This window comes from Scomber japonicus, chromosome 23, assembly GCF_027409825.1.
Source record: "Scomber japonicus isolate fScoJap1 chromosome 23, fScoJap1.pri, whole genome shotgun sequence".
NCBI classification, from domain to species: domain Eukaryota; kingdom Metazoa; phylum Chordata; class Actinopteri; order Scombriformes; family Scombridae; genus Scomber; species Scomber japonicus.
The window spans coordinates 26,089,596-26,116,921 of NC_070600.1; the positions used below are offsets into that span (position 1 = coordinate 26,089,596).

Here is a 27,326-nt window from a genome sequence, read left to right on the forward strand (position 1 = left end):
CAAAGAAAGAAAAGAGATGTTGCTGGTGGAAGAGAGAGGGAGACACTGAGCAGGCCAGCTTTGATAAGGTGATCCAGCCCAAAGCCCAGCTGATGCTTCAGCCTGATGACTCCATCATTATTAGGGCCCAAGCACTATACAGTGCGAAGGCCCTATTGTAATCGTAGAGATTATTATTATACAAAACAAACTCCTTTTTGACAGCCTAAACGTGCCTGAAAAGTCACCAAAATTTGCACGTACATCAGACCTGGCGAAAAATTTGATATTTTAAGGTCCGCCAAAATGGCCGTCGCAAAATGGCTCAATAGCGCCCCCTATTGAATATAAAAATGTGAGAGATTGACGTACATGAACGAAATTTGATATATATATGTATCATGTCCAGACGCACAAAAAAGTCTATGGGGCCCATGACGTCACTCCAACAGGAAGTCGGCCATTTTGAAAAATATGTGCGATTTTGGCGATTTCCACGCATCGCATTTGAGCGAACTCCTCCTAGAGATTTAATCTGACCGACTTCAAATTCACTCAGAAACATCTTGAGACATTGGAGATGAAAAGTTATCAAAAACTTTCTGATTAGGGACCCGGTTTGGCCGTGGCGGCGCCGACAATTTCCTTCACCATTCGATCCTTCGCCATGAAATTTCAAACCCTCATAACTTGACTCCACATGGTCTGAGCTTTTCCAAATTTAATATGCTTGTTCAGTGTCCCGGTCTGAACACATATACAGTCTCATATTTAGTGACAGTCATAGCGCCACCTACTGGCAACAGGAAGTCACTTGCTTAAGTCTTTCACTGATTACTCCCATAATCTTAAGTATTTATACCTGAAAATAACTCAGCTGAGACATAAGACCTTGGTGATGCTACATTCTGCAACTCATGACCCATCATCAAATACCGCTGCCATGACAACACATTCAACGCCATGATAATACGATTACAGTTTTTAGGGGCAAAGGATGCCTCCACGGTAATGAAACTCAACACACACGTCTGGAGTTGGTTCATTCAACATCCTATATACTTCATTGGGATGGGCGTGACTAAATGGCTCAATAGCGCCCCCTTGATTATTTCAAAATTGAACCTCAGCCTTCCCGATTGACATAGAAGAATGAAATTCGGTAGGTTTATGTATCATCTCCAGACGCACAAAAACGCTATTTGGACCCATACCCTAAGTCCAACAGGAAGTCGGCCATCTTGGGAAAAATGCTATATTTTGCTGAGTTTTTTGGTCATTTCCAGGCATCATATTTGAACAAACTAGTCCTACAGATTCCATCCCATCCACTTCAAATTCACACACAATCATCTTGAAACATTGGAGATGACAAGTTATCAAAAGCTTTTTTATGACTTATTCCTGTTGGGCGTGGCTGTGCAAACAATTTCGATGCTTCGCCATAAAGCAGGAAGTCGTTATAACTCCTACAGACATTGTCCCACCTACACCAAATTGATCACACATGTAGAGGGTCCTGCCCTGAACACATCTATGCATCAATACTGTGTCAAATACACAGCGCCACCTACTGGACACAGGAAGTCAAATCGGATAATGTATGACATTACATTATCAGATTTACATGAAATTTACAGGATGTGTTCTCCACATCACACACTGCAACATGACATATAATTGGTGGGTGATCTCTAGCGCCACCTAGTGGACACATGCAATGTGACTTAGCCCCATCACACAATGTTCATTAGGAGCCCGGGTGCCAAGAAGTCTACATGCCCGCTGTGTCTGCCGTGTGACTGCAGCATGCACCGACATGCGCGTACGGGGCGGTGCGTGGGGGGGCTTGGGCCCGATCATCGCTGCTTGCAGCTTTAATTCTGCTTATGATGACCTAGGTTATTGCTGAGAGTGTATGGTATTTTTGTTTTGTTTAAGATTTCTCTTATTTCCTGTTGACATGTCACCGGCGAGGGGTGTGTCTTGTAACAGGTGGATATATGGGTCATGTGTTGTGCCGCGCGGCATGGAAAAAACACCCTAAATGTTTGGTCAGAAGGCGGTGGTTAAAAACAGTTTTTTGACCACGTTATGTAAAGTTTTCGTTTTCATAAAAATAATCTTCGTTTTCTCTTGGATGTAGTGCTAATTAAGGAAGCAATTTGGAACAAGTTTGAGTCATAAAATAAAAGTTATAATTTCTTAAAGTGTGGAAGCAAAATTTTGTAAGACGTGCGTAAAACACACCACCACCTGAACACCACGGCTTTTAACAAGAAAAGCCGACACATTTAAAGTCAAAAAACTAGATGGAAGAAGATAAAGAGAAGTTGTCTTCAAAGGAACCAAAAGGCTCACGCAAGGAGAAGGGTCTGTGGTTTGTGAGTACCGGATTTCATTCATCTCTTTTGTTGGAAAGAAAGGAGCCGCCGCGCTCCGATTCAAACAAAGAAGCGCAGCAGCGCGCATGCATTCAATTAAAGTGGATATTGTTGCTTGCCTTGGCTCAAAATAACGTGATGCAAAGTTGTGATTCAAAGTGAATAAGTTGTATATTCCTGCACTATATGATGTCTGTCACTGGAAAGACTGATGAGACGCTGTTGATAAAAACTATCGCGTCGCGCCGTGGAAAACTTGGCGTTTTGACGCGCAAAAAGAATGAAATTAATAATCTGTTGGAAGCTGGTGAAAATAAGGAGACAATCAACAAACATGTTGAAATTTTCAATAATTGTTTGGGAGACTTTATGGAGTTGCAAGTGGCTGTGCAAAACCTCCTTTCAAGTGAGGAAGAAAAGGAAGCGGATCATACGGACTGGTATGAGCCTAAATTAATACATTTTCGTGACTTCTTGTTTGATATTAAAAAATGGGTGGCTGATGACGTTGATACAGAAACGGACAAAAATGACGTTGGAGAGGAGCAAGAGGACCAAGAAGAAGCAAATGCATCAGTGCTGGGACTGGATGATAGTGCGTCCCAGACCAAAAAACCTTTAAGCAAGGCTCCAAGCAAAGCTGCCTCCAGTGCATCCTCATCTTCCCGTGCGTCTAACGCTTGCTTAAAGGCTAAGGCAGAACGAGCTGCTTTAATGGCTAAGGCTAAAGCTCTGGAAACAAAACATGCTCTTGACCTGGAAAAAGCTCAGTTAAAGGCAAGGATGGAAAAGCATGACGTGCAGGCTGAGTTGGCTGTAGCAGAAGCCAAATTAAATGTTCTCATGGAGAGTGAATTATCACAGACTAGTGCTGTACAACCATCCTCAGCATTAAAGGAACAATTAAAAGTCTCACAACCATCAACATCAAAGCAACCAAAATCGGAAATACTAACACCAATACGCCAGTTTGAGATTACTGGAACATCTACAGAGTACAAAATTCCAGTAACATCTAAAAAATCTCAAAATCCTCAAACTTCCCAACAGCAAAATATCTCCCATCAAGCTACACCACGCAAAGCAAAGGCTAAAACCAAACACCTGAGTTATGATCAAGAGGATGAGGATGGATGCTCTGTTTCAAATAAAGACACAATGGATGAAAGTTTCTTCTCTGATGTATTAAAGAGACAAAATGAAATAACTGGACTACTTGTAAAGCAACAACAGGCAGCTCTTCTCCCCACCAGAGAAATTCCTATATTTGACGGTGACGCTCTGCAGTACCGACCATTTATAAAAGCATTTGAGCAAAGCATAGAATGCAAGCTGGATGATGTTCAAGATAAATTGTTCTATTTGGAGCAGTACACAAAGGGAGCTCCAAATCAGCTGGTACGCAGTTTTCTTCACATGGACCCTGACACAGGTTTCAAAGAAGCAAAGGAACAGCTTGAGTGGCATTTCGGGAATGAAATGAAATTGACATCAGCACACATTGACAAGGTCCTGCATTGGCCTTCAATAAAAGCAGAGGATGGACCTGCACTGAGGTCTTATGCGCTGTATCTGCGAAGCGGTTTTAATATTATGAAAGAGGTGAATTTTATGGAAGAACTGGAAACACCATCTCACTTGAGGACAATTATATCAAAACTACCCTTTAAACTCAGAGACAGATGGAGAAGAATCAGTTGTGACATCCAAGATAAGAGCAAGCGACGAGCTAAGTTCAAAGATCTTGTGGAATTTGTGGAAAAACAGTCAAGAGTCGTGCTGGATCCCTTCTTTGGAGATATACTAGACATGACTAATGAGAAAGGAACAAAAAGGCCAGCACAAAAATCCCCCTTTAAACCATCCAGTAGAGGGAGTAGTTTTGCTACTGCTGTTGCAACAATCTCAGAGAGAACAGAGCAGGATGAAAGTAAAAAGAGCAAACCCAAAGTCAACCATGTGGAGTTGAAACAAGATACTTTACATCCTCTTGACAAGCCCTGTCTATACTGCAATAAAAATCATTCCTTGGAGTTTTGTGTTGCCCTAAAAAATAAATCTAACAAAGAGAAAGTCGAATTCTTTAAAAGTAAAGGTCTGTGCTTTGGATGTTTTGGAAAGGGGCACATGAGCAAGTTCTGTAAGAACCGAATGACTTGTCAAATTTGCCATCAAAATCATCCAAGCTTATTGCATATTGACAAGAAAGAGAAGGTGGAAATGCACTGCAACACAAAGAAATCTGGAGAAGCAGCAAAGGTCACATCAAGCCTAGTGTCCCTGGATGCTGGCAGCCACACTGGGGCCGGTAATAGTGAATGCAAGTTATCCATCGTGCCGGTTCAAGTAAGGCTGTGCAAGGGTACCAAGATAGTACAGACATATGCTTTCCTAGATCCAGGAAGCATTGCAACCTTTTGTACGGAGGAGCTAATGATGGAGCTAAACACTACTGGAAAAAAGGTAAAAGTTCTTCTTAAAACTATGGGGCAGGAGAAGCCTGTGCCTAGTTTTAGAATTTCTGGTATGGAAGTGGCAGCACTTAAAGGAAGTGAATTCTTAAAGTTACCAGATGTGTTCTCACAAATGTCTATTCCTGTTACAAAAAACAACATCCCTACAGAGGAGGACCTCAAAGAGTGGCCATATCTGAAGGAAGTTGAACTGGAATCAATCAACGCAAGCATTGGGCTACTGATTGGTGCGAATGCTCCAAGAGTATTGGAGCCGTGGAAGGTTATTAATAGCAATGGTAATGGCACAAATGTGACACAAATGGTTGTTATACTGCAAGGGTTAACAGGATAGACATAGCCAACTTGGAGGAGCTCCTAACCCAACTGTATAACCAAGATTTTGCTGAGCAGCAGTATGAACAAAAGGAAATGTCATTAGAAGACAAGAAGTTCATGAAAATTGCTTCAGATTCCGCAGTGCTTCAAGATGGCCACTACTACCTCAAACTGCCTTTTCGGGAGATAAATGTGGTCATGCCAAACAACAGGCATATGGCACTGCAACGAGCACAACAGCTGGTGAAAAGATTCAAACGAGACCAAGCATTCCTGGAGGAATACCAAGCATTTATGCAGGATGTTCTGGCAAAAGGATATGCTGAGGTTGTACCATCGGAGCAGCTGGTGACTGAAAGTGGCAAGGTGTGGTATATACCACATCATGGGGTCTACCACCCACGCAAAAAGAAATTGCGTGTAGTATTTGACTGTGGAGCAACATTTCATGGAACTTCTCTTAATGGAGAATTGCTGCAAGGTCCAGACTTGACTAACAAGTTAATTGGTGTGATGCTAAGGTTTCGTCTTAATCCTATTGCTCTGATGACAGATATTGAGGGCATGTTCCACCAGGTGAGGGTTGCGAAAGAAGATGTTGATTTCTTACGCTTTCTCTGGTGGCCAAATGGAGACATTGCTGAAGAATGTGTGGAGCATAGGATGTTGGTTCACATTTTTGGAGCCGTATCCTCACCTAGCTGTGCCACATTTGCTTTGCTGATGACGGCAGAGGACAATAAGGACAAATATCCAGCTGAAGTCGTGGACACAGTAAAACAGAACTTTTATGTGGATGACTGTCTGAAGTCAGTGAGTTCTGTGGAGCAAGCGATGCAGCTGTACAAAAACCTCAAAGAGATGTGCAGTAAAGGAGGATTTCACCTGAATAAATGGCTAAGTAACCATCGCTCGGTCCTTGCCAGAATTCCAGAGGAAGAAAGAGCCAAAGAGGTCAAGACCCTGAATCTTGACAGGGATAAACTTCCCATGGAAAGGGCCCTCGGAACTCAGTGGGATATTGAGCGTGACATCTTTACCTTCAATACAGTTCTAAAACCTCAACCAATGACAAGACGTGGAATTCTGTCAGTTGTAAGTTCTATCTACGACCCCTTAGGGTTCTTGGCACCAGTTGTACTATCTGCCAAGCAGATCCTGCAGGAGTTGTGCAAGGCCAAGCTAGGCTGGGATGAGAATATCCATGAAAAACATTTTGACAGATGGCAAAGATGGTTGAGGCAACTGGTCCTGTTGGATAAGTTTTCTGTGAGCAGATGCATCACACCTCCTGGCTTTGGTGAAATTTCATCTGCACAGCTGCATCACTTTTGCGATGCGAGTGAGGTTGGCATGGGAACAGTGTCGTATCTCAGACTAACTAACTATCAAGATGAAGTGCATGTTGCTTTCATCATGGGGAAAGCAAAGGTTGCACCTCTCAAGCAAACCACGATTCCCAGGTTGGAGCTGGCGGCCGCAGTCCTGGCAGTAAGAATGGATAGAATGCTGAAAACAGAGCTGCAAATTCAGTTGGACGATTCAGTATACTGGACCGATAGCCAGTCTGTCTTGAAGTATATTTTAAGCACAACAGCAAGATTTAAAACCTTTGTTGCGAACAGAGTCTCCATTATACAAATGTTGTCTAAAGTGACACAATGGAACTACATCAGCTCGAAGCTTAATCCTGCAGACATAGCATCACGTGGCCTGCAGACGGACGCCTTCCTTGAGTCCAAAACTTGGATCCATGGCCCTGAGTTTCTAAAGAGACCTCAGTCTGAATGGCCAGGACATGAAAAGGAACCGGACATGATCTCGTTGAATGATCCAGAGGTGAGGAATGTAGTCTCAGTCTATGCTGTAATGCTACAGCCCCATGAATCTCCCTCTGCAACACTCTTGAATCACTTCTCCAACTGGATGGACTTAAAAAGAGCAGTAGGATGGATCTTCAAATATAAACAGCTGCTAAAACAACTGCATCAGGAAAGACTCAAGGCCATTACCACACATCAATCCTCCAGCCAGGAAGCTGATGAAGTCGCAAAGCATTTGCAGCAGTTTAAAGCTAGACTAAAGATCCCCAAACTCACTGTAGAAGACATGGCTAATGCTGAAAAGGCCATCATCAGCTTTGTACAAAGACAAAGCTTCCCTGAAGAAATGGCTGCATTGGAAAAAGGCACAGTAAAAAGGACAAGTCCCCTGGTTAGGCTCGATCCAGTGATAGTGGAAGGTGTCTTGAGAGTGGGTGGGAGGCTGGGCAGAGCAGCTCTCCCAGAGGAAGTAAAGCACCCTGCTATATTACCCAGAACTAGCCACATCTCTCAGCTTATTCTTCGTTATATACATGAAAAAATTGGCCACAGTGGGCGAAGTCACATGCTCTCCACTCTTCGAAAATATTGGATACTCCACGCCAATGCAGCAGCCAGAGCAGTCATCAGGAAGTGCATGATCTGCAAAATTCAGCGACAAAGTGCAGGTGAACAAAAAATGGCAGATCTTCCAATTGACCGTGTCTCAGCAGATCTCCCCCCATCCACTTATGTCGGAATGGACTACTTTGGACCCATTGATGTGAAACGGGGTAGAACTACAGTAAAAAGATATGGAATCATATTTACTTGTTTGGCATGTCGGGCAGTTCATCTAGAGGTTGCACATGCCCTTGACACGGATGCATGCATAAATGCTCTGAGGAGGTTCATATGCCGAAGAGGACAAGTAAAGGAAATAAGATCGGATAATGGAACTAACTTTGTGGGCTCAAATCGAGAGCTAAAAGCAGCCCTTCAGGAGCTCAACCAGGACAAGATGCAAAAAGTACTCGTGCAAGAAGGGATAAAATGGACCTTTAATCCTTCCCATGGAGCGCATCATGGAGGAGTCTGGGAACGCCTTATACAGCAGGTCAAAAGAGTTCTTTACTCAGTGCTGACGCAGCAGACTTTGGATGATGAGACCCTTCAAACGGCTATGTGCGAGGCAGAAGCCATACTCAATGACCGTCCCATCACCCCATCGAGTGATGACCCTAATGACCTCGAAGCTCTAACACCCAACCACATCCTCCAGCTTAAAGGCAAACCAATACTGCCACCTGGCTTGTTTAAAAAGGAGGACTTGTATATTCGTAGACGATGGAGGCAAGTGCAATACATCACCGACCTGTTTTGGAAAAGGTGGGTCAGGGAGTATCTGGCTATCATGCAGGAGCGCCAGAAATGGCACAAGCCCCGCAGAAACTTCACCGTTGGAGACCTTGTGCTTTTGATAGAGGAAACTTCACCAAGGAACTCATGGCTCAAGGGAAGAATTACAGAGACAATGATGGACTCCAAAGGGCAGGTTCGTCGTGTTCGGCTCAAGACCAAGACATCTGTGTTGGAGAGACCTATCACAAAGCTGTGTCTCTTATTGGAGGCAGAGTGAGGCTTCCATAGTCTCCTCTTCTGGAGTCTGCCCCGACTCTACACTTATACTGATATGGCCCCATACATATGCATACACAAAACATTGCGACATTGCCACGTGGCAGTGTGAAGAACTGATGAACTCAAACTAACTTTTGCTTTCCTTTTTGGAAATGGACTGATCATGCTAGTAGTCTCTTGGACTCGCTCACAGACTTTTGTTATTAAATCTACATCGGACTATCAATATAAGAATGTTTATGAAATGTTAAAAAAGTTGGCTTTGTCACTGTAATATGCGTAATAACGGCTTTTTGTATTTATTGGATAATTGGTAATTAAGCATTACAATTAGGGGCCGGTATGTGGCAGCCGTTAAATGTAAATGATGATTGAATTGATTTTGTGTTTAAAGTAATTGTTTATTCTGCTTATGATGACCTAGGTTATTGCTGAGAGTGTATGGTATTTTTGTTTTGTTTAAGATTTCTCTTATTTCCTGTGGACATGTCACCGGCGAGGGGTGTGTCTTGTAACAGGTGGATATATGGGTCATGTGTTGTGCCGCGCGGCATGGAAAAAACACCCTAAATTTTTGGTCAGAAGGCGGTGGTTAAAAACAGTTTTTTGACCACGTTATGTAAAGTTTTCGTTTTCATAAAAATAATCTTTGTTTTCTCTTGGATGTAGTGCTAATTAAGGAAGCAATTTGGAACAAGTTTGAGTCATAAAATAAAAGTTATAATTTCTTAAAGTGTGGAAGCAAAATTTTGTAAGACGTGCGTAAAACACACCACCACCTGAACACCACGGCTTTTAACAAGAAAAGCCGACACAATATGTATTGAGTCAAGACTCACAAAAAAGTCTTTTGGACCCATATCCTCACGCCAACAGGAAGTCGGCCATTTTGAATTGAATTTTCAATTTTGGCACGGTTTGATACAATTTTCACACCACATAGTTTAATGAATTCCTCCTAATCCGACCAACTTCATATTGACTCTGTGTCATCTCAAGACCTTGAAGATGCGTCACAGCAAGTCTCGCTAAGTCATGGCGTGGCGGGGGAGCTTGGGCCCGATCATCGCTGCTTGCAGCTTCAATTATTATTATTATTATTATTATTATTATTATTATTATGAATTTGACTCTTATTATCTTGATTAACATTAGTTCTTCACATCAGTGGTTCAGATAATATGATGGACAAGTTCACATTGGTAGCTGTTCAAGTCATCATGCCCGTTAGCATCGCTGCTGGTAATGGAACTCTGTTTTTATGATACTCTGCTTATGATTGATATGTTTATTATTCTTAGTGTGCATTGGAAATAAAAGAAAACTGTCATGCTCATTATTTTGTTTCATCTCTTAGATTATGCACCTTGTTCTTTTTATTCTTTCCATCTATTCAGCAGATTCAAACTAATCCTGAAAATTATATTATTTATCTGAACTGATGAGAAATAAAAGGCTCCATTGCTCGGTTCAACACACTCAGGGGTTTAGTCTCTATGGCCAGTAGTTTACGGAGGCTAATGTTGGTTAACGTTAGCTAACTATATTGTTGTATAACTGACATTACTGAATCAGTCTGCTGATTGGCTGATCCTCCGTGCTCACTATGAAATGTCTCAGAAACATTTAAGAAATAAATGATGATGAAAGCATTTCTCTCTGACTTCAGAAATCTTCTTTGGAAAATGAAACAGATCTTATTTTAAACTCTTAATCATAGTGTTAAAAACAGTGTGTGATTATATATGATTTACAGAAGCTGCTCATGTAATAATTGTGAGAAAGCCCTAGAGGTGAGGCACCACCTAATGGTCAGAGACAGAAACACGGGCTGATAAAGTTGGGGAATTCCAGCAGCAGAGCAGACTGAAGCTGCACAGACTTTGTATGTTCTTTGTTCCTTATACTGTGTGCGTTCCTGAAGAAATGTAAGTGTCTATGCTTGGTATTTGTGGATATTTCTATTATTAGCTGTTAGCTCTGTTTATTACTAGCACTGGAGCTAAGTGAGTGCTAGCAATGTGTTGCAGCTCTGTTTATTGTAGATAATGTGTATAAGGCTCCTACATTATTACATGGCTGCTATATTTTGGAATGCTAATTGATAAGTTGTTAAATATGCAGACCATTTTGTAATATAGTTTTGTTGGGTTTTTTCCTTTCCAGACCACACACACACACACACACACACACACACACACACACACACACACACACACACCAACAGATACGTACATTGTACAATGTGGCTGAAGTTCAACAAGTTTTATTAAAGAAGAAAGATTTGAACTCCCTCTCTCCAAGTGCCTTGGTTCTTTAACTGGATTCATCGTTCATAATCCACCGCCTCAACCAGCTATCCTGTCTTCTGAGGCTCACCCTCTAACAATAATAACTTTACTGCATTCACTGATAACTGTAAAATACAGATATATGTTGTGATAAAATGCTGCTGTAATAAAACCTCAACCACAACCTCTAAAGTCCTTCATGTGTTTCACCAGGTTTGAATGAATCCTCCAACACACAAAGGAAGAGAAAGAGAAGAAAACTGTCAAATCCAATAATGACTAGAAATAAATAGACTGTTCATTAACTTAACAGCTATAAACATCAACATTATTTACACATCTGAGACTAAATATAACATGTAACATGTTATTTCATCTATAAACAAGTAGAGCACTATTTTAACTATAATAAAACATTTATATTATTTATATTTGAAGAACTAAACTACTAATCTACACTGATTTATAATGTTAATCACATCTGGACTTACTGGGCCTTTCTGCAGTTCCTCACAGCTGGGATCAGTCTCCGTCGTCCGTCCTCTGATGTGTTGTACTTCTTCAGGTCCAACTCATCCAGAGGCTCCTCTGACATCTGCAGCATGTAGGCCAGAGCTGAGCAGTGGATCACAGAGAGTTCCTTCTCTGATCTGTTCTTTGACTTCAGGAACTCTTGGATCTCCTGATGTACTGAGCAGTCGTTCATCTCCATCAGACAGTGGAAGATGTTGATGCTTCTGTCAGGAGAGATATTACCACTGTTCATCTCCTTCAGGTTGTTGATGACTCTCTGGATGGTTTCTGGACTGTTGTCTGTCTGACCCAGCAGGCCTCCTAAGAGTCTCTGGTTGGACTCCAGAGAGAGGCCATGAAGGAAGCGGACAAACAGGTCCAGGTGGCCATTTTTACTTCTGAGAGATTTCTCCATGGCTCTCTTCAGGAAGACATCCAGAGAAGGTTTACGGATTAAAGGAGCTGAAATTTTCTCAAGGAAAGACTTTGGTCTTTTTTCTCCCAGGAAGTCTTTCAGTACCTTTGTCTTCCTGCTGGTGTAACAGTGGTACATGTAGACTGCAGCCAGAAACTCCTGAACGCTCAGATGAACAAAGCTGTAGACTGTTGTCGTCTGGTCTTTCTCTCTTTTGAAGATCTCTGTACAAACTCCTGATAACACCGAGGCCTCTGTGACATCAAGACCACACTGCTCCAGGTCTTCTTGGTAGAACATGATGTTTCCTTTCTCCAGTTGTTCAAACGCCAGCCTCCCCAGCTTCAGAAGAAGTTTCCTGTCAGACTTCGTCAGCTTCTGTCGACTCGTCTCATGTCTCTCATCATACTTGTTCTTCTTCCTCTTTGTCTTGTGTGCATCATACTTGTTCTTCTTCCTCTTTGACTTGTGTGAATCATACTTGTTCTTCTTCCTCTTTGTCTTGTGTGCATCATACTTGTTCTTCTTCCTCTTTGTCTGAACCAGCAGGAAGTGTGAGTACAGGTCAGTCAGGGTCTTGGGCTGCTCTCCTCTCTGGTCTGGACTCAACATTTCCTCCAGAACTCCAGCAGCGATCCAGCAGAAGACTGGGATGTAACACATGATGTGGAGGCTCCTGGATTTCTTGATGTGTGAGATGATTGTGCTGGACTGCTCTTCGTCACTGAATCTCCTCCTGAAGTACTCCTCCTTCTGGGGGTCAGTGAAGCCTCGTACTTCTGTTACCCTGTTAACAAATATCAGAGGGATCTGATTGGCTGCTGCAGGTCTGGTAGTTATCCAGATGAGAGCCCGGGGAAGCAGCTTCCCCTGGATGAGGTTTGTCAGCAGCACGCTGACTGATGACTTCTGTGTGACATCAGACACAACCTCACTGTTGTTGAAATCCAGTGAAAGTCTGCTTTCATCCAGGCCGTCAAAGATGAACAAAACTTTACAACCAGCGAGCTTCTCTGCTGTGAGCTTCTGTAATGTTGGATAGAAATGACAGATCAGTGTGATCAGACTGTGCTGCTTATCTTTGATCACGTTCAGCTCTCTGAATGGAAGTGGAATCAGCTGACTGATATCTTGGTTGTTGGAGCGCTGTGCCCAGTCCAGAGTGAACTTCTGCACTGTGAAGGTTTTTCCAGCACCAGCGACGCCGTTCATCAGAACCACTCTGATGATGCTTTTCTGTTGGTCAGGTAAGACTTTAAAGATGTCCTGACACTTGATTGGAGCGTCTTGTAGGGTCTTCTTCTTGGAAGCTGTTTCAAGCTGCCTCACCTCATGTTGGGTATTAACCTCGTTACTCCTTCCCTCTGTGATGTAGACCTCAGTGTAGGAGCTGTTGAAGGGGATTTTCCTTCCTGCTTCATCAGTTTCTTCAGTCAGATGTTGACATCTAGTTATCAGAATGTGTTGATGTTCGTCTAAACCCTCCTGCTTTCCACTTTCTGCTGGAAGAGAAGAAAAATCTAGATGTGAACATCTCTCAGTGTGTTTACATGTATTTATGTAAGCAGGTTACTCAGAGAAAGGTTAGCTGGGTAATCAGGGAACATGTTAACATGTACAGTACTGGTTACTGTCAATATGTACAAGCAACAAATCAGTGATCAGATTTCTCCTCTACACTGACTTTACTCTCAAAGCATGTCTTTCTTATTTTATCAGTATTAGTAACAGAAGATGTTTATCAGTCCTGACTTTTTCTCTGTTTTGCTCTGTGTGTCTGAGTCACAACTTTTCCTCACAGCCTGAATGTGTCTGAATTCAACAGTCAAATGTTAAGTGGTGGAAACTAAATTATTTAGACTTCTAGAGGATCATTTGTGTTAGTTTGGACTTTAAATTTAAGGATAAATCACTCTGAGTAATGATCTCTACTACATTCATCTGCTGTTCTCCAGGATTGCATTTTTCATTCATAGTGAAACTATGTTTTTACTTTGTAGGACCGCCTGTCTGGTGTGACGGGGTGGCATTAGCGCTTAAAGCGCTCCGTCATCTCACGACCAGCGTGCATCTCTCTTCTCTGTGCGTTGGGAGTGCACGGAGCGCAGCCCTCCCACGACGCGCTGGTTAAACTGGTTACTGTTGTACATGGTCCCGGACTTCCATAAACTTTTCCCCCACAGCCCAACTACTTTTTCCCCTGTTGCTGGCGTACGAGGGTGCACACTCGGCGCTGACGCGACACACATACACACACAAAACACACTTACCACCTGCTGCTGCTGCCTCTGATTACTGCAGAACCGGGCCAAACAGAGGCACTTCCAGGTCACCTCATTCATAGTAGTGATTGGCGCGCTTCAGAAGATCATGTGATCACGGACTGAACCATTAATGGTGAATGGACAGATATTTATGCCCTGTTATTTTTTTGTACTTTTATACATAGCATTTTGTCATGGATCTGTGCTCTGTGTATTAATGTGGTGGACGGTACATGGAGATGGGATAATTTGTTAATTGGTATGCCCAGGGGCGGGGCTAGGGGGGTATATAGGAGTGAGCTGTTTGCAGTGCGGAGTTGTTGGCTGTTGAAGTGTTGAGCCGTATTGATGGAGACTAGCTGATGTGCCAGTTTTGGATATCTCTGTGTAAATATTTTTTTTTGTTACCTTCTTTTTGTATTTTCCTTTTTTTTTTGCCACTGTAAATATTTTGCCACCCCTCATCACTGCCATTTAGGGGACTTGGTGTAAAAAAACCCACTGCACTGAAGTCTCGTCGTCTGAGCCATCTTTGCCACCTTTGCTGAAAACGACCCCGTGACAGTTGGTCAGTGGAGATATCACCAGATTTAATTTGATTCACATATTTATACAATCATTTAGTCTGATTTCATCACAGTTCTTTGTATCATGATGTAAACCTACTTCAATTAAAGCTGAGACTTTAATACAGAATCAGTTATTTGATCTAAGTTTAATAAGAGCCTGATGAAAAAATGCATAACTATTCAAATACTTACTGTGTGAGCAGTGAGGTGTCTCAGTTTTTGGCACTGTTGCCTCACAGCTAGAAGGTCCTGGGTTTGAACCCTTGTTGTCTCCGGTCGTCTCTGTGATGAGTTTAGATGTTTCCCCAGTGTTAGTGTGGGTTTCTGCTGGTTGCTCTGGTTTACTCCCACCATCAGAAACATCTGTGTTAGGGTTGATACTCCTGTCAGTGCCACTGCTCACTGCTCCTAGAGTATAGGATGGGTCAAATGCAGAGTATCAGCTTTGTTTCAGTGTATGTGAGTTCTGAGAAATGTCAATGAAGGAATCTTAATGTAAAATGATTAAACTATATAAAGACACAGGCTGTTTCTCCTCAGATCTGCTGTCTGGATGTGATGTCATGTTTGTCTCTTTCTGTGACTGACCTTCTGATCCTGAGCTGATGTTTGATAACTTCTTCACCAGATCATTCCTGCTGATCTTCTTTAAAACGCTCTTCATCACCTCCACAGCTCCAGCTAGTTCATATTTCTGCACCATCAGATCCACCACGTCTCTCCTCTCTGCCTTCTCCAGCTGGGCCCATTGAATGGGTTCGATGTCGCCCTTTTTTTCAATCTTCAGGAACCATTTGAAATTCTTAAAGTCGTCCTCACTTAAATCGTTGAGGATGTGGAGGAGGTCAAGGAGGTCTGCCTCCGCCATCTTGGCTCTCTGTTAAAATCAGAGAACATTGATAAGAGAACAGTTGTGTTTCTGTCAGTCTGCCAATAGAAACTCATTGTGTGTTTGTACTGGATCTGACTCATTTGACAAACAGCCCAGTTTGACTGCAGTCGTTTAAATGTCAGAGAAGCTCAAGAGGATCTTCAGTAAAAACATCTTACTACAAATCTACTCAGAAGCTAACACGTGAAATATTATTGAGGTGCTAACGTTTGTGTTTGGTTTTAAAACATTTATCAAAGAAAATGGAAATTACAAATCAGGGACGATGTGATACTTGATTGATTATTAATAAATACTTCCTGAATACCTGTGAATGAAGGAATATACACTCACTGAGCACTTTATTAGGAACAGCACACTAACACTGAGCAGAGCCTCCCTTTTCTTTCTGAGCATGAATTAGATTATATTGTGTGATTTTAAGTTTGGTGCTAAAAGAGAGATACTAACAATCAATACACAGTGCATCCCATTCCAAGAAATTCTTGAGTTTGTCTCCTGTTTTTCACAAACAGTTTATCTAGAATCATCTCTTCAGATGATGCCTGACCTGGAGGTGTTTGATGAAGTGAATGTGGTGTAACCCATTATATTTAATAAAACTCACCAATCAGGGTGCAGTGTTCTTCAAATACTCGTGTGGATGCTTTTTGGACCTCATCTCACTCTTTCTTGGTTCTGTTGGATCAGGATTTAAACATCTTTTAAACTCTGCTTCTACACTCAAACATGAAGCACTCAATACATTTGATTCATTCATGAGTTCAAATATAGTTGTACATTCTCTCAGTAGTTTGGTAAATAGTGAAAATGTATTTTGAATCAATTGATCATTGTCTCTATTTAGAGCTCAGCAGTGAGTCACGTTACATCGCTGTGAGGACGCACAAACCAGGAAAACAACAGGAAACAACGTTTAACACCTCAAACTCTGTCATTTCACATTTAATCAACTAAACAATGAATGTGATCAATAATCATCAGATTGATCAATAATGACAGTAATCATTATCTACAGTCCTGATATTAACACTCACCTGCCTCAGACTGTTTTCCTCCTTCTGCTCTGATGACTGTAAAATGAAGTCTGTACAGACGTTCACCTTTACTCCCTACCTGTCTGCTTTACTGGAAGTCACATGACTGTCATACACACACACACACACACACACACACACACACACACACACACACACAGAGAGAGAGAGAGTTACTAATGCAACACACACATACAGAACAGCAAAGAGATAAAAGCTGTTTTTCACCTGCTCACACAGACAGTTGAACTTCCTGTCTGTAATGAAGATTAAAAGAAATATCTGCAAACATTTTGAAAATAGTTTCTCAGACATGAAATAAAGGATCATGTCAGATGTGAACATGTTCAAACACAGAGCTGAGCTTCCTCTACGTCTTCCTGTCTCATCTTACGTCTGTCAGTGCAGCAGCTCTCTCATGATGTGATCATGTCTAAAAAAGAAGTTATTATTCAGTCAGTGTGACGACCTGCTTCAGTTAGAACTCCACCATCATTATTCAGCTCTGATTCTTCTACGTCATCAGTCCCTGTTACAGTAGGACGCTCCGAGGATCAACTCTGATAATCAGCCCTGTGTACGTGCTGCTGCTGTTTGCTCATAACTGATAAAAGATGATGATGAATGATTCCTCGTATCAAAGTACAGTCACACTGATCTGATGGCAGTTCCAGAGAAATCAAAGTTCACTGTGAGTCTACAACAGTTTGACATTTACTGTAAATCCTCCGTCTACAGTGAAGTAAGAAGCCGGCAATGTTCCAGTCCTGATGAATGATGCTGATAATAAGTTATTTCTCTTTGAGAAGATCAATAAACTCAGCAGCTTCACTCTGTGATTTTAGGATTGTATGAAGAGTTTTGAGAACTCAACACCTTTTGGAGCTTTTTCTGTTGTACAAATAAGAAACAGTTCAGGTGTTTGTGTCAGAACTGGACCTTTTGTTTCTAACTGCTGATGCTGAACCCTCCTTAAGACCTTCATCATTTCAGCTCATGTTCTACTTTTACTACATTTTCATAAACATGTTGAAATAAGTCTGAATATCAGCTCTGTGCTTCTTTTTCTATCTAAAACTGAATATTTATCTCCTGTAAATTCACACTTTATTTGAAGAGTGTGATGCATGCATGTAGTCTGATGTTATAGCTTACAGCCAGGGCCGGCCCAAGGCATAATCGAACTAAGCAGCTGCGTAGGGCCCCGTGACCACTAGGGGGCCCCCAAGAGCAACTAACTTAAAAAATAAAAAAGCAATTAATTATTTTTTTTCCATGTGTGCGTGATGATGATTCATATATTATCAAATGTACGTTCTTGTACAAAACAAAAACCAACAACTATATCATGTTAACAGAGTCTGAAATTTGACCTCCGCTAGTAACGTGTGCAGTGCACCCAACCGTGCGGTGCGCACTCAGCATCTAGGAGCTAGGAGCAGGTGAAAGATGTCGCAAAAAGGACTTACCCCTCAGGGGCAGAAAAGAGGAAAAGGAAGAAAGATGAAGAGGAGAAAAAACGACAAGATAAAGGTAATGTAACATTTGGTGTCAAGGAGATTTTGAAAAGTTCCCTGAAATTAGGAAAGTCCCTAATTATTGTTGACATTTTGTTTCAAATACGTTAGCCTATAATAGCAAATTTGCTAGCTAACATTAGTTCAAAATGTCTTACTACTTCTCTTGTGGGTAGGTTAGATAGCTTATCTTACTATTCAAGCTAACATTTTTGTGTTTGTGTAATACTTTGAAAAGTTAATTCTCAGTGTATATATATATTATTATGGGTCGCTTTTTGGCATCAAAACAACGTTTCTGATAACAACGTTTGATAGCAAATGTTTAATAACGTTAATTACAAACGCGGTGACGTTTGCTAGCAATATGGTTTTGCATTAATGAATTAATTTAGTTAACTTATAGTTTGAGGTATGTTGTTTGCAATTGTTTGCTGCAGAGCACAGTAATTTATGTGAGTAAATAAAAATCAACTCCCTGTTATGCTCATACGTTATATGAAACTTCCTCAGGAGCACTGTTAAAGTATTTTGGAGGAGGCAGTGACTCAGTCCAGGGGCAATCCACCTCCTCAGGAGCAGCCCAGGCTGATGAATCAGGTAATCAAAAAACTGTCACCATATATATTTAATTTCTAGTCAAATTATCTCATTAAGATGTAATAATATAAAATATAATCATATGACAAGGGACATGTTTTTCATCTCAGGTCCATCTCTATCCTCTGCTACATCCACTGTACCCACTGTCCTCTCTGCAACCTCAGCTGTACCTGGTAAGTTAACAACAAAACAGCCTTTATAATTGCTCAGTGTACTGCAGAATATTCTGAGATTAATAATTTTGTCCAAAAATATTATTTTAATTTCCCTATAGGTCCTTCATCTTTGGTCATCGAGAATGATCTTCAGCATCCAGTTTGCAGCAGGGATCAGCAGCTCCGCCAGCAGACCCAGCTGAGTGTCCCTCTTTCCTGTCAGACTCAGAAAGGACTGAACAGGTATTAAGAGGGCCACTGCCTATAAAGGACACATTCACATTCCCCAAGAGACATTTTTACATAGTTTTCAGACGTAATTATTTAACTTTCTATTTTATTTGATATTTCTTTGTTTATTTTATTCAATGCTGCTGATGTTTTTTACATATAAAAGTCAAATGTTTGAATTACAGGAGTGTGTTTTGTATTTCCCTCCCTATTTTTACCAAATATTTTGCACATTTTTACAGTTTTCAGACCTAATTCAACTTAATATTTTATTTTATCAATATTTATTTGTGTTACCTTGTTTTAGGTGCCTGTTGATTTTCATCATTATTTAAGTATTTGTTGTATTTTTATTTTATTTAATACTGTCTGTTTTTGTATATATGGTGTAGCAGTTTATTTAAAATAACAATAATAAAGCAGATTGTGTTTATAGTAAATGATTAGTTTATTTTGTTACTTTTAATTGACCTAGATGACAATCAGTATCCCACTTAGTACTATATCACTTTGAATGTTAAGTGTTAATCAACCCCAGGCCATTTCAGATTAAAAACCATAGATGGGTAAAACATACCGGGCTGCTCTTTTGGTTTTATGTATTGATTCTCTGTGTGGCCAGTAAGGGGAGTTGCTGACTTTGCCAAATATTAATTGAAAGATTTTTCTGTAAGTTTGCAAATGTGGTGTCTGCTTCCATTGCATTAATCACTGTTGATTACAATCTAACTACAACAAAAAGTTTTCACATTTAGTTTTACAAGTGTATTCATAATGACGGAGTAGAATAAGTAGAATACGTTCATAGTAGGTGTGTGAATGATCAATAATCATTATTATTGGCAGTAATAGAGGGCCCCAAAATCAAATTTTGCTTAGGGCCCCATGGAGGCTTGGGCCGGCCCTGCTTACAGCTTATAAAAATGAAGTGAATCATTAACATAACCATAAACCATTATCAGCACAATTAAAGCATGAACTCTGTGAACTCAGAGCAAAAGATTAAAGACAAACCGTCTGTACAAGTGTCACATTCAGTAATGAGAGAACAGGAAGTTCTCTTTGGCTTTAAACATCTTTTAAACTCTGCTTCTACACTCAAACATGAAGCACTCAATACATTTGATTCATTCATGAGTTCAAATATAGTTGTACATTCTCTCAGTAGTTTGGTAAATAGTGAAAATGTATTTTGAATCAATTGATCATTGTCTCTATTTAGAGCTCAGCAGTGAGTCACGTTACATCGCTGTGAGGACGCACAAACCAGGAAACAACAACAGGAAACAACGTTTAACACCTCAAACTCTGTCATTTCACATTTAATCAACTAAACAATGAATGTGATCAATAATCATCAGATTGATCAATAATGACAGTAATCATTATCTACAGTCCTGATATTAACACTCACCTGCCTCACACTGTTTTCCTCCTTCTGCTCTGATGACTGAAATGGAGTCTGGCTGCTCCACTTCCTGTCTGTTTGCTCCTCCCTTCTCCTTCTTTACTGGAAGTCACATGACTTTCATTGTCATTTGGTCTCTGTGAAGTTTGATGACCTAGTGTGTGCTGCTTGGTACAAACAGACACAAAGACTTCCTCACTGTAGTAAAAACACTTATTTGCCAGTAGAGGTGTGTTCTGTGTTAACTCATGACGATGAATATTGATGACAGTGAAAGTTTATTTTGAATCAAACACAGAAATGTGTCCAGTAGACGTCTTATCTCTACAGTCCACATGGAGACGAGGACTCACAGACTTTTATCATTTATAGACATGTGGTACTCACCCTTCCTTATTTCAGTCAGAGACCAGAGAATGAAGTACAAAGAACTTTTTATTATACAGATGATATTGATGATTAGGTATTGGACTCTGCAGAGAGATTTTGAATCATAGGACTTCAGTCCTCGAGCACCTTGGTGGTTTGGTGTTTAGACTACATGTTGCATAATTGCAGCATCCCTGGTTTGAATCCAGGCCAGGGACCTATGTTGCAGGTCATTCCCCTCTCTGTTTCCTGTTGGCCAGTTCTGCCAGCTACTTACTAAATAAAGGCAAGAATAGCCCAAAAATCCTTCTTTTTTTTTTTTTTTAAAGGACTTCAGTCCTGAGCAGCAGCAAGATAGATCCCCCTTGGAGTCCAGATACTGGTGGTGCTGCTGATGACTTCTGCTGAGACTGATCAGACTGATGAGGTTGATGAAGTGATGCACTGATGAATCTGTAGACTGGGTGATGATACTGAGGTGGAGGGTCGCACCAAAAACAGCACCTGATTTACTAAAAACTTGAGCAAACTTGACATCCCCCGCAAAAAATATGCAAGTTGATCTATTAACGCAGCACACTGAGTCTTTCAAATGTGTAAGTTCATATGCTCTGTCCATGTAGTGCGTTTGCCATAATGAACATGTAATATGAGACGTTTTAACCCCAGTGTGCAAAATACAGGGAGGGTTAGGGTTTATTGTGATTTACCAAACCTGAAGGTAATGTTGGTGACCAACTGCGTCTATGAATAATACCTTTGAATGGCAGGTATTAACTTGCTGTTACTATGGAGACGAGGAGACGGAGACACAATGACACAATACACACATACAGGTTTTTCCACCTGTGTTAATATTGTAGTGTAATATTAGTGGTTTTACTAACAGCATTGACTTTGTATAACTCTCCCATACAGAGTTGTCTCTGCTGTAACTCAATATGTTAACTTCTTTCACATTTCTGCTCGTCCAAACTCCATTAAGACAAAACCCTCATTTAAATACTGCTGTAAATGGTAAATGGTAAATGGACTGTACTTATATAGCGCCTTTCTAGTCTTTACAGCCACTCAAAGCACTTTACATGACATGTTATTCACCCATTCACACACATTCATACACTGATGGCAGGAGCTACCACGCAGGGAGCCAACCTTCTCATCAGGGGAATTTAACCATTCATTCTTATTCATACACCGTTGGCGCAGCAACGGGACATCGACATGTGGACTGGAGGAGCCAGGAATCGAACCACCAATCTTCCACTCTACTGTACCTCCTGAGCCACAGCCGTCTCACAGCCGGAGCTGTCTGCTCCTGTTGTTATTACTGCACTTATTCTGAGTAGATCACCACAAACACACACTCAATCAGTCAATCAATCTTTATTTATTTGTGTGTGTGTGTGTATCTGAAAGAACTCATAGAACCTTATGAACCTACTAGAACACTGTGCTCCCAGCTCATAGAACCTTATGAACCTACTAGAACACTGTGCTCCCAGCTCATAGAACCTTATGAACCTACTAGAACACTGTGCTCCCAGCTCATAGAACCTTATGAACCTACTAGAACACTGCGCTCATAGAACCTTATGAACCTACTAGAACACTGTGCTCCCAGCTCATAGAACCTTATGAACCTGCTAGAACACTGTGCTCCCAGCTCATAGATCCTTATGAACCTGCTAGAACACTGTGCTCCCAGCTCATAGAACCTTATGAACCCACTAGAACACTGCGCTCCCAGCTCATAAAACCTTATGAACCTAACAGAACCCTGTGCTCCAAGCTCATAGAACCTTATGAACCTACTAGAACACTGCGCTCCCAGCTCATAGAACCTTATGAACCTACTAGAACACTGCGCTCCCAGCTCATAGAACCTTATGAACCTACTACAACACTGCGCTCCCAGCTCATAGAACCTTATGAACCTACTAGAACACTGCACTCCCAGCTCATAGAACCTTATGAACCTACTACAACACTGCGCTCCCAGCTCATAGAACCTTATGAACCTACTAGAACACTGTGCTCCCAGCTCATAGAACCTTATGAACCTACTAGAACACTGTGCTCCCAGCTCATAGAACCTTTTGAACCTACTAGAACACTGTGCTCCCAGCTCATAGAACCTTATGAACCTACTAGAACACTGTGCTCCCAGCTCATAGAACCTTATGAACCTACCAGAACAAAGCACTCCCAGCTCATAGAACCTTATGAACCTACTAAAACACTGAGCTCCCAGCTCATAGACCTTATGAACCTACTAGAACGCTGCGCTCCCAGCTCATAGAACCTTATGAACCTACTAGAAAGCTGCGCCCCCAACTCATAGAACCTCATGAACCTACCAGAACAAAGCACTCCCAGCTCATAGAACCTCATGAACCTACTAAAACACTGCACTCCCAGCTCATAGAACCTCATGAACCTACTAGAACACTGCGCTCCCAGTTCATAGAACCTTATGAACCTACTAGAACACTGCACTCCAAGCTCATACAACCTTATGAACCTACTAGAACGCTGCGCCCCCAACTCATAGAACCTCATGAACCTACTAGAACTGACTCCAAACTGAACAGTTATCTCTGGATTTAGCTGAAGTCAGCACTTTACAGATGAGTTCTACATGAGCAGTTTGATGCAGAAAAGATAAAAACAGGTGTTATAAGTCAGACTGTGAGCCCGGGCTCATATTTATCAAGCGTCTCAGAATCACACTGAGAGTTAACGAGGACTAAAACTAATGAATGAAGCAGAAGAGAATTGACTGTGACTTTCAGCAGGAGAAGGATTACTGCTGGGAGAAAGTGAGACGTGGCTGTTTTACCACAGTCAGAGCAGCAGAGTAGAAGTAATGATGACGTGTTGTAGTTTTCTCACAGTCTCAGCTGGAAATATTAAACAGTGGTCATTTGGTATATTATGTGTATAGACAGGTAACCAGGCAGGTAACTTACCAAGGTTATGAAACTAAACTATGAAGCCAACATTCATTATAAGATGATATTTACAAAGTGTAAAGAAAGCCTGAGAAATAAATGCAGCCTATATGTTCAATAAGATAACAGGTCATGTGACTGAGCTGGTGAAATTCTCTTGGTTCAGCCTCATGGTTTCACAGCCTGTAATAGTGCTGCATCTTGCACATATTACACAGACACATGTTGTAAAGCCTCTCCATGAAGAACATCTTCTCTTCCACTGTCCACTTCCTCTTTCAGCTAAACCCCAAGTTAACTTCTGTTCTCTACATGAAGGTAAAAACAGCGTAACCATAGAAACAGATATAGTTCAGCTGCATCCTCCTCTCTCTAATATCAGACTGTAGCTCTGCTGTTATTTGAAGCAGCATCAATAAAACAGAAGCCTATAAAATATTTAACTGTTGTAATGAAGTTGAGATATCCTTCATTATGCAGATGACATGATTGTGTTCTAATAACAGTTTTAGTGGTCTGTAACTGAAGACCCTCGTCATGCTCATTATTATTACAACATTCATTAATCCAGATCAACGTTTGATTCATGACTTCCATCATTGTCTCTTCTGACAGAATCATCACTGTTGCACAGCTGCATTTTCCCCGTTAGCATAAAGTGGAACATTGTGAGGACGTTGTGTATTTATTTAAATGATGTTCTGTAGAAACATCATGTGTTCTCCTCTGCATCACACACAAAGTCAGTCTCACAAATGATTCTGTTTCTGTCCAAACAATCTTTTAATAAGCTCACAGTTATCAAGCGTTCCCTAAACATCTGTCCTCTCAGGGAATATCTCTGCCTGAACTCCATCTGCAGCTCCTAAATATCGGCACACACAGGAATCATTTACCAAGTTTGGAAAGTTATAAAACTCTTTTCCTCCTAAAAGTAGGAGCAGAGATGTGTCACTCTGATCATTTTTGGACACAAAATAAAATGTTACAGTCTGTTATTATATAATCTCTCTCTATGTTAATCTATAGATTATTATATAAACTCTCTTTATGTTAATCTATAGATTAATCTCTCTTTATGTTAATCTATAGATTATTATATAATCTCTCTTTATGTTACATTTATATTAATGTGTTAGGGTTAGCATGTTGGGCTGTGTGGTCTCTTATTGTGAAGGTGCAGCAGGTCGTTTCCTGGCTGTTACAGATCAGTGATCATGTGACTCAGGTTTCTCACTTCCTCTTTCTGCTTCAGAAAAGTTTCATTTTCTGTCAAAAACAGGAAGTGATGACTGTTAATGAATTCAGCTAAAGTTAACTTTAACTCCTCATTCATAAATGCTCCTCTGTCTAATCTATAAATAATAAAATAATAATCTCATCATAAGTGAAATGTGAAAACAAGAAGAAAAGGTGAAAGGTCAATAGTTGAATCAGTTTGGGGATGTTGTAACAGACCTTGTAAGGAGTTGTTTTTACCATGTTGATATTCCCAAAGGAGATCAGGACGTCAGGAAAACGCATCTTAGCTGGAATGTGCCGGGTCAAGTTGACCTGATACGCACACAATGACAAGTGAGACCCACACGCTGACGTTAGTATAAAGAGTCTGGAGAGGGCGGGTTAGGGTTAGGGTTAGGGCCTCGGGGCTGTTTTGCTGTGTTACTATTCTGCTGATGATGTTTCATTGATGTGTGCAGTATTTGGCTGTTCAGCGACTTCTGTTCTCGGTCTCTTACTTTAAAGATTACTGAAGTTAAGTAATCAAGTAGTTTTCTTACATAACTGGCATCACGAACAGGATCCTGCCAGTCAGTGCAAAGTTTTTCACAGTAATTGATTTGTGTTCCGCATTCTTTACAAAGTAGAATTATTCACTGAAATCTCAACCGATTTCCAAACGGTTTGATTTGTTAAAAACGTTTCTATCTGTCTGTCTGACATTTGTAACAAACAACCTGTGTGAATATATGTTGACAATTAAGCGATGTTATTTATTCATTTATTTATTTTTATTATAATTGAGCAATGTATGATCACTTTTTAATAGTGCAAACACGTCATTCCTCTATAGACGTAATGCGCTGCAGGAACGAGTGGCCCTGAACCAAGATGGCCGCCGTGTAGGCAGCAGCAGTCAATGCGGCGTCTACGTATATATGTCTATGGTTGGGACACATCAGTGAGAAGAAGAAGAAGAAGTGATGGTAGAAATGAATGAAGCCTTGATGAAGCTGAGCAGTAAAGCCTGCAGTATTATTAAAATCAGCTGATCCAGAACTACTCACTGCTCACTCTGACTGGCTCAGAGCTGTCAAAGCAACATTACATATTATTCAGGAAGCATCACTAATGTTTGAGGAGCTGCTTTTATGTTTAGCTCCAAAACTATTTACAATGATGGAAGCTGCAGTTCAGTCTGAGACCACACGGGGGAGCCAGAGATCTGCACACTTAGATACAGCAGTACTGTAATACTGCATACTACACCACTATAATACTGCAGTACTTTTACTGTAATACTGCATACTACATCACTATAATACTGCAGTACTTTTACTGTAATACTGCATACTACATCACTATAATACTGCAGTACTTTTACTGTAATACTGCATACTACATCACTATAATACTGCAGTACTTTTACTGTAATACTGCATACTACATCACTATAATACTGCAGTACTTTTACTGTAATACTACATACTACATCACTATAATACTGCAGTACTTTTACTGTAATACTGCATACTACATCACTATAATACTGCAGTACTTTTACTGTAATACTGCATACTACATCACTATAACACTGCAGTACTTTTACTGTAATACTGCATACTACATCACTCATAATACTGCAGTACTTTTACTGTAATACTGCATACTACATCACTATAATACTGCAGTACTTTTACTGTAATACTGCATACTACATCACTATAATACTGCAGTACTTTTACTGTAATACTGCATACTACATCACTATAATACTGCAGTACTTTTACTGTAATACTGCATACTACATCACTATAATACTGCAGTACTTTTACTGTAATACTGCATACTACATCACTATAATACTGCAGTACTTTTACTGTAATACTGCATACTACATCACTATAATACTGCAGTACTTTTACTGTAATACTGCATACTACATCACTATAATACTGCAGTACTTTTACTGTAATACTGCATACTACATCACTATAATACTGCAGTACTTTTACTGTAATACTGCATACTACATCACTATAATACTGCAGTACTTTTACTGTAATACTGTATACTACATCACTATAATACTGCAGTACTTTTACTGTAATACTGCATACTACATCACTATAATACTGCAGTACTTTTACTGTAATACTGCATACTACATCACTATAATACTGCAGTACTTTTACTGTAATACTGCATACTACATCACTATAATACTGCAGTACTTTTACTGTAATACTGCATACTACATCACTATAATACTGCAGTACTTTTACTGTA

General features: G+C 40.6%; 1 protein-coding gene across 1 annotated transcript; it reads right to left on the bottom strand.

Moving 5' to 3' along the window:
• Positions 1-10,385: 10,385 nt before the first annotated feature.
• Positions 10,386-15,518, bottom strand: LOC128353172 (uncharacterized). Its single transcript, XM_053313850.1, has 4 exons — positions 15,239-15,518; positions 14,843-15,058; positions 13,195-13,319; positions 10,386-10,403 (listed from the first exon to the last, which is right to left on the bottom strand). The coding sequence occupies exons 1-4, from the start codon at positions 15,516-15,518 to the stop codon at positions 10,386-10,388; spliced, it is 639 nt and encodes a 212-aa protein (XP_053169825.1).
• Between the last annotated feature and the right edge of the window lie 11,808 nt (positions 15,519-27,326).

What these genes read in the sequence shown, in the direction of transcription:
- LOC128353172 (XM_053313850.1), bottom strand. Translation starts at nt 15,518, where the DNA reads ATGGCGGAGGCAGACCTCCTTGACCTCCTCCACATCCTCAACGATTTA. An exon ending in CATCAGCTCAGGATCAGAAG is followed by an intron (nt 15,059 to 15,238) that starts GTCAGTCACAGA and finishes CCTATACTCTAG; the next exon opens with GAGCAGTGAGCAGTGGCACT. An exon ending in GACACCTCACTGCTCACACA is followed by an intron (nt 13,320 to 14,842) that starts GTAAGTATTTGA and finishes CTTCTCTTCCAG; the next exon opens with CAGAAAGTGGAAAGCAGGAG.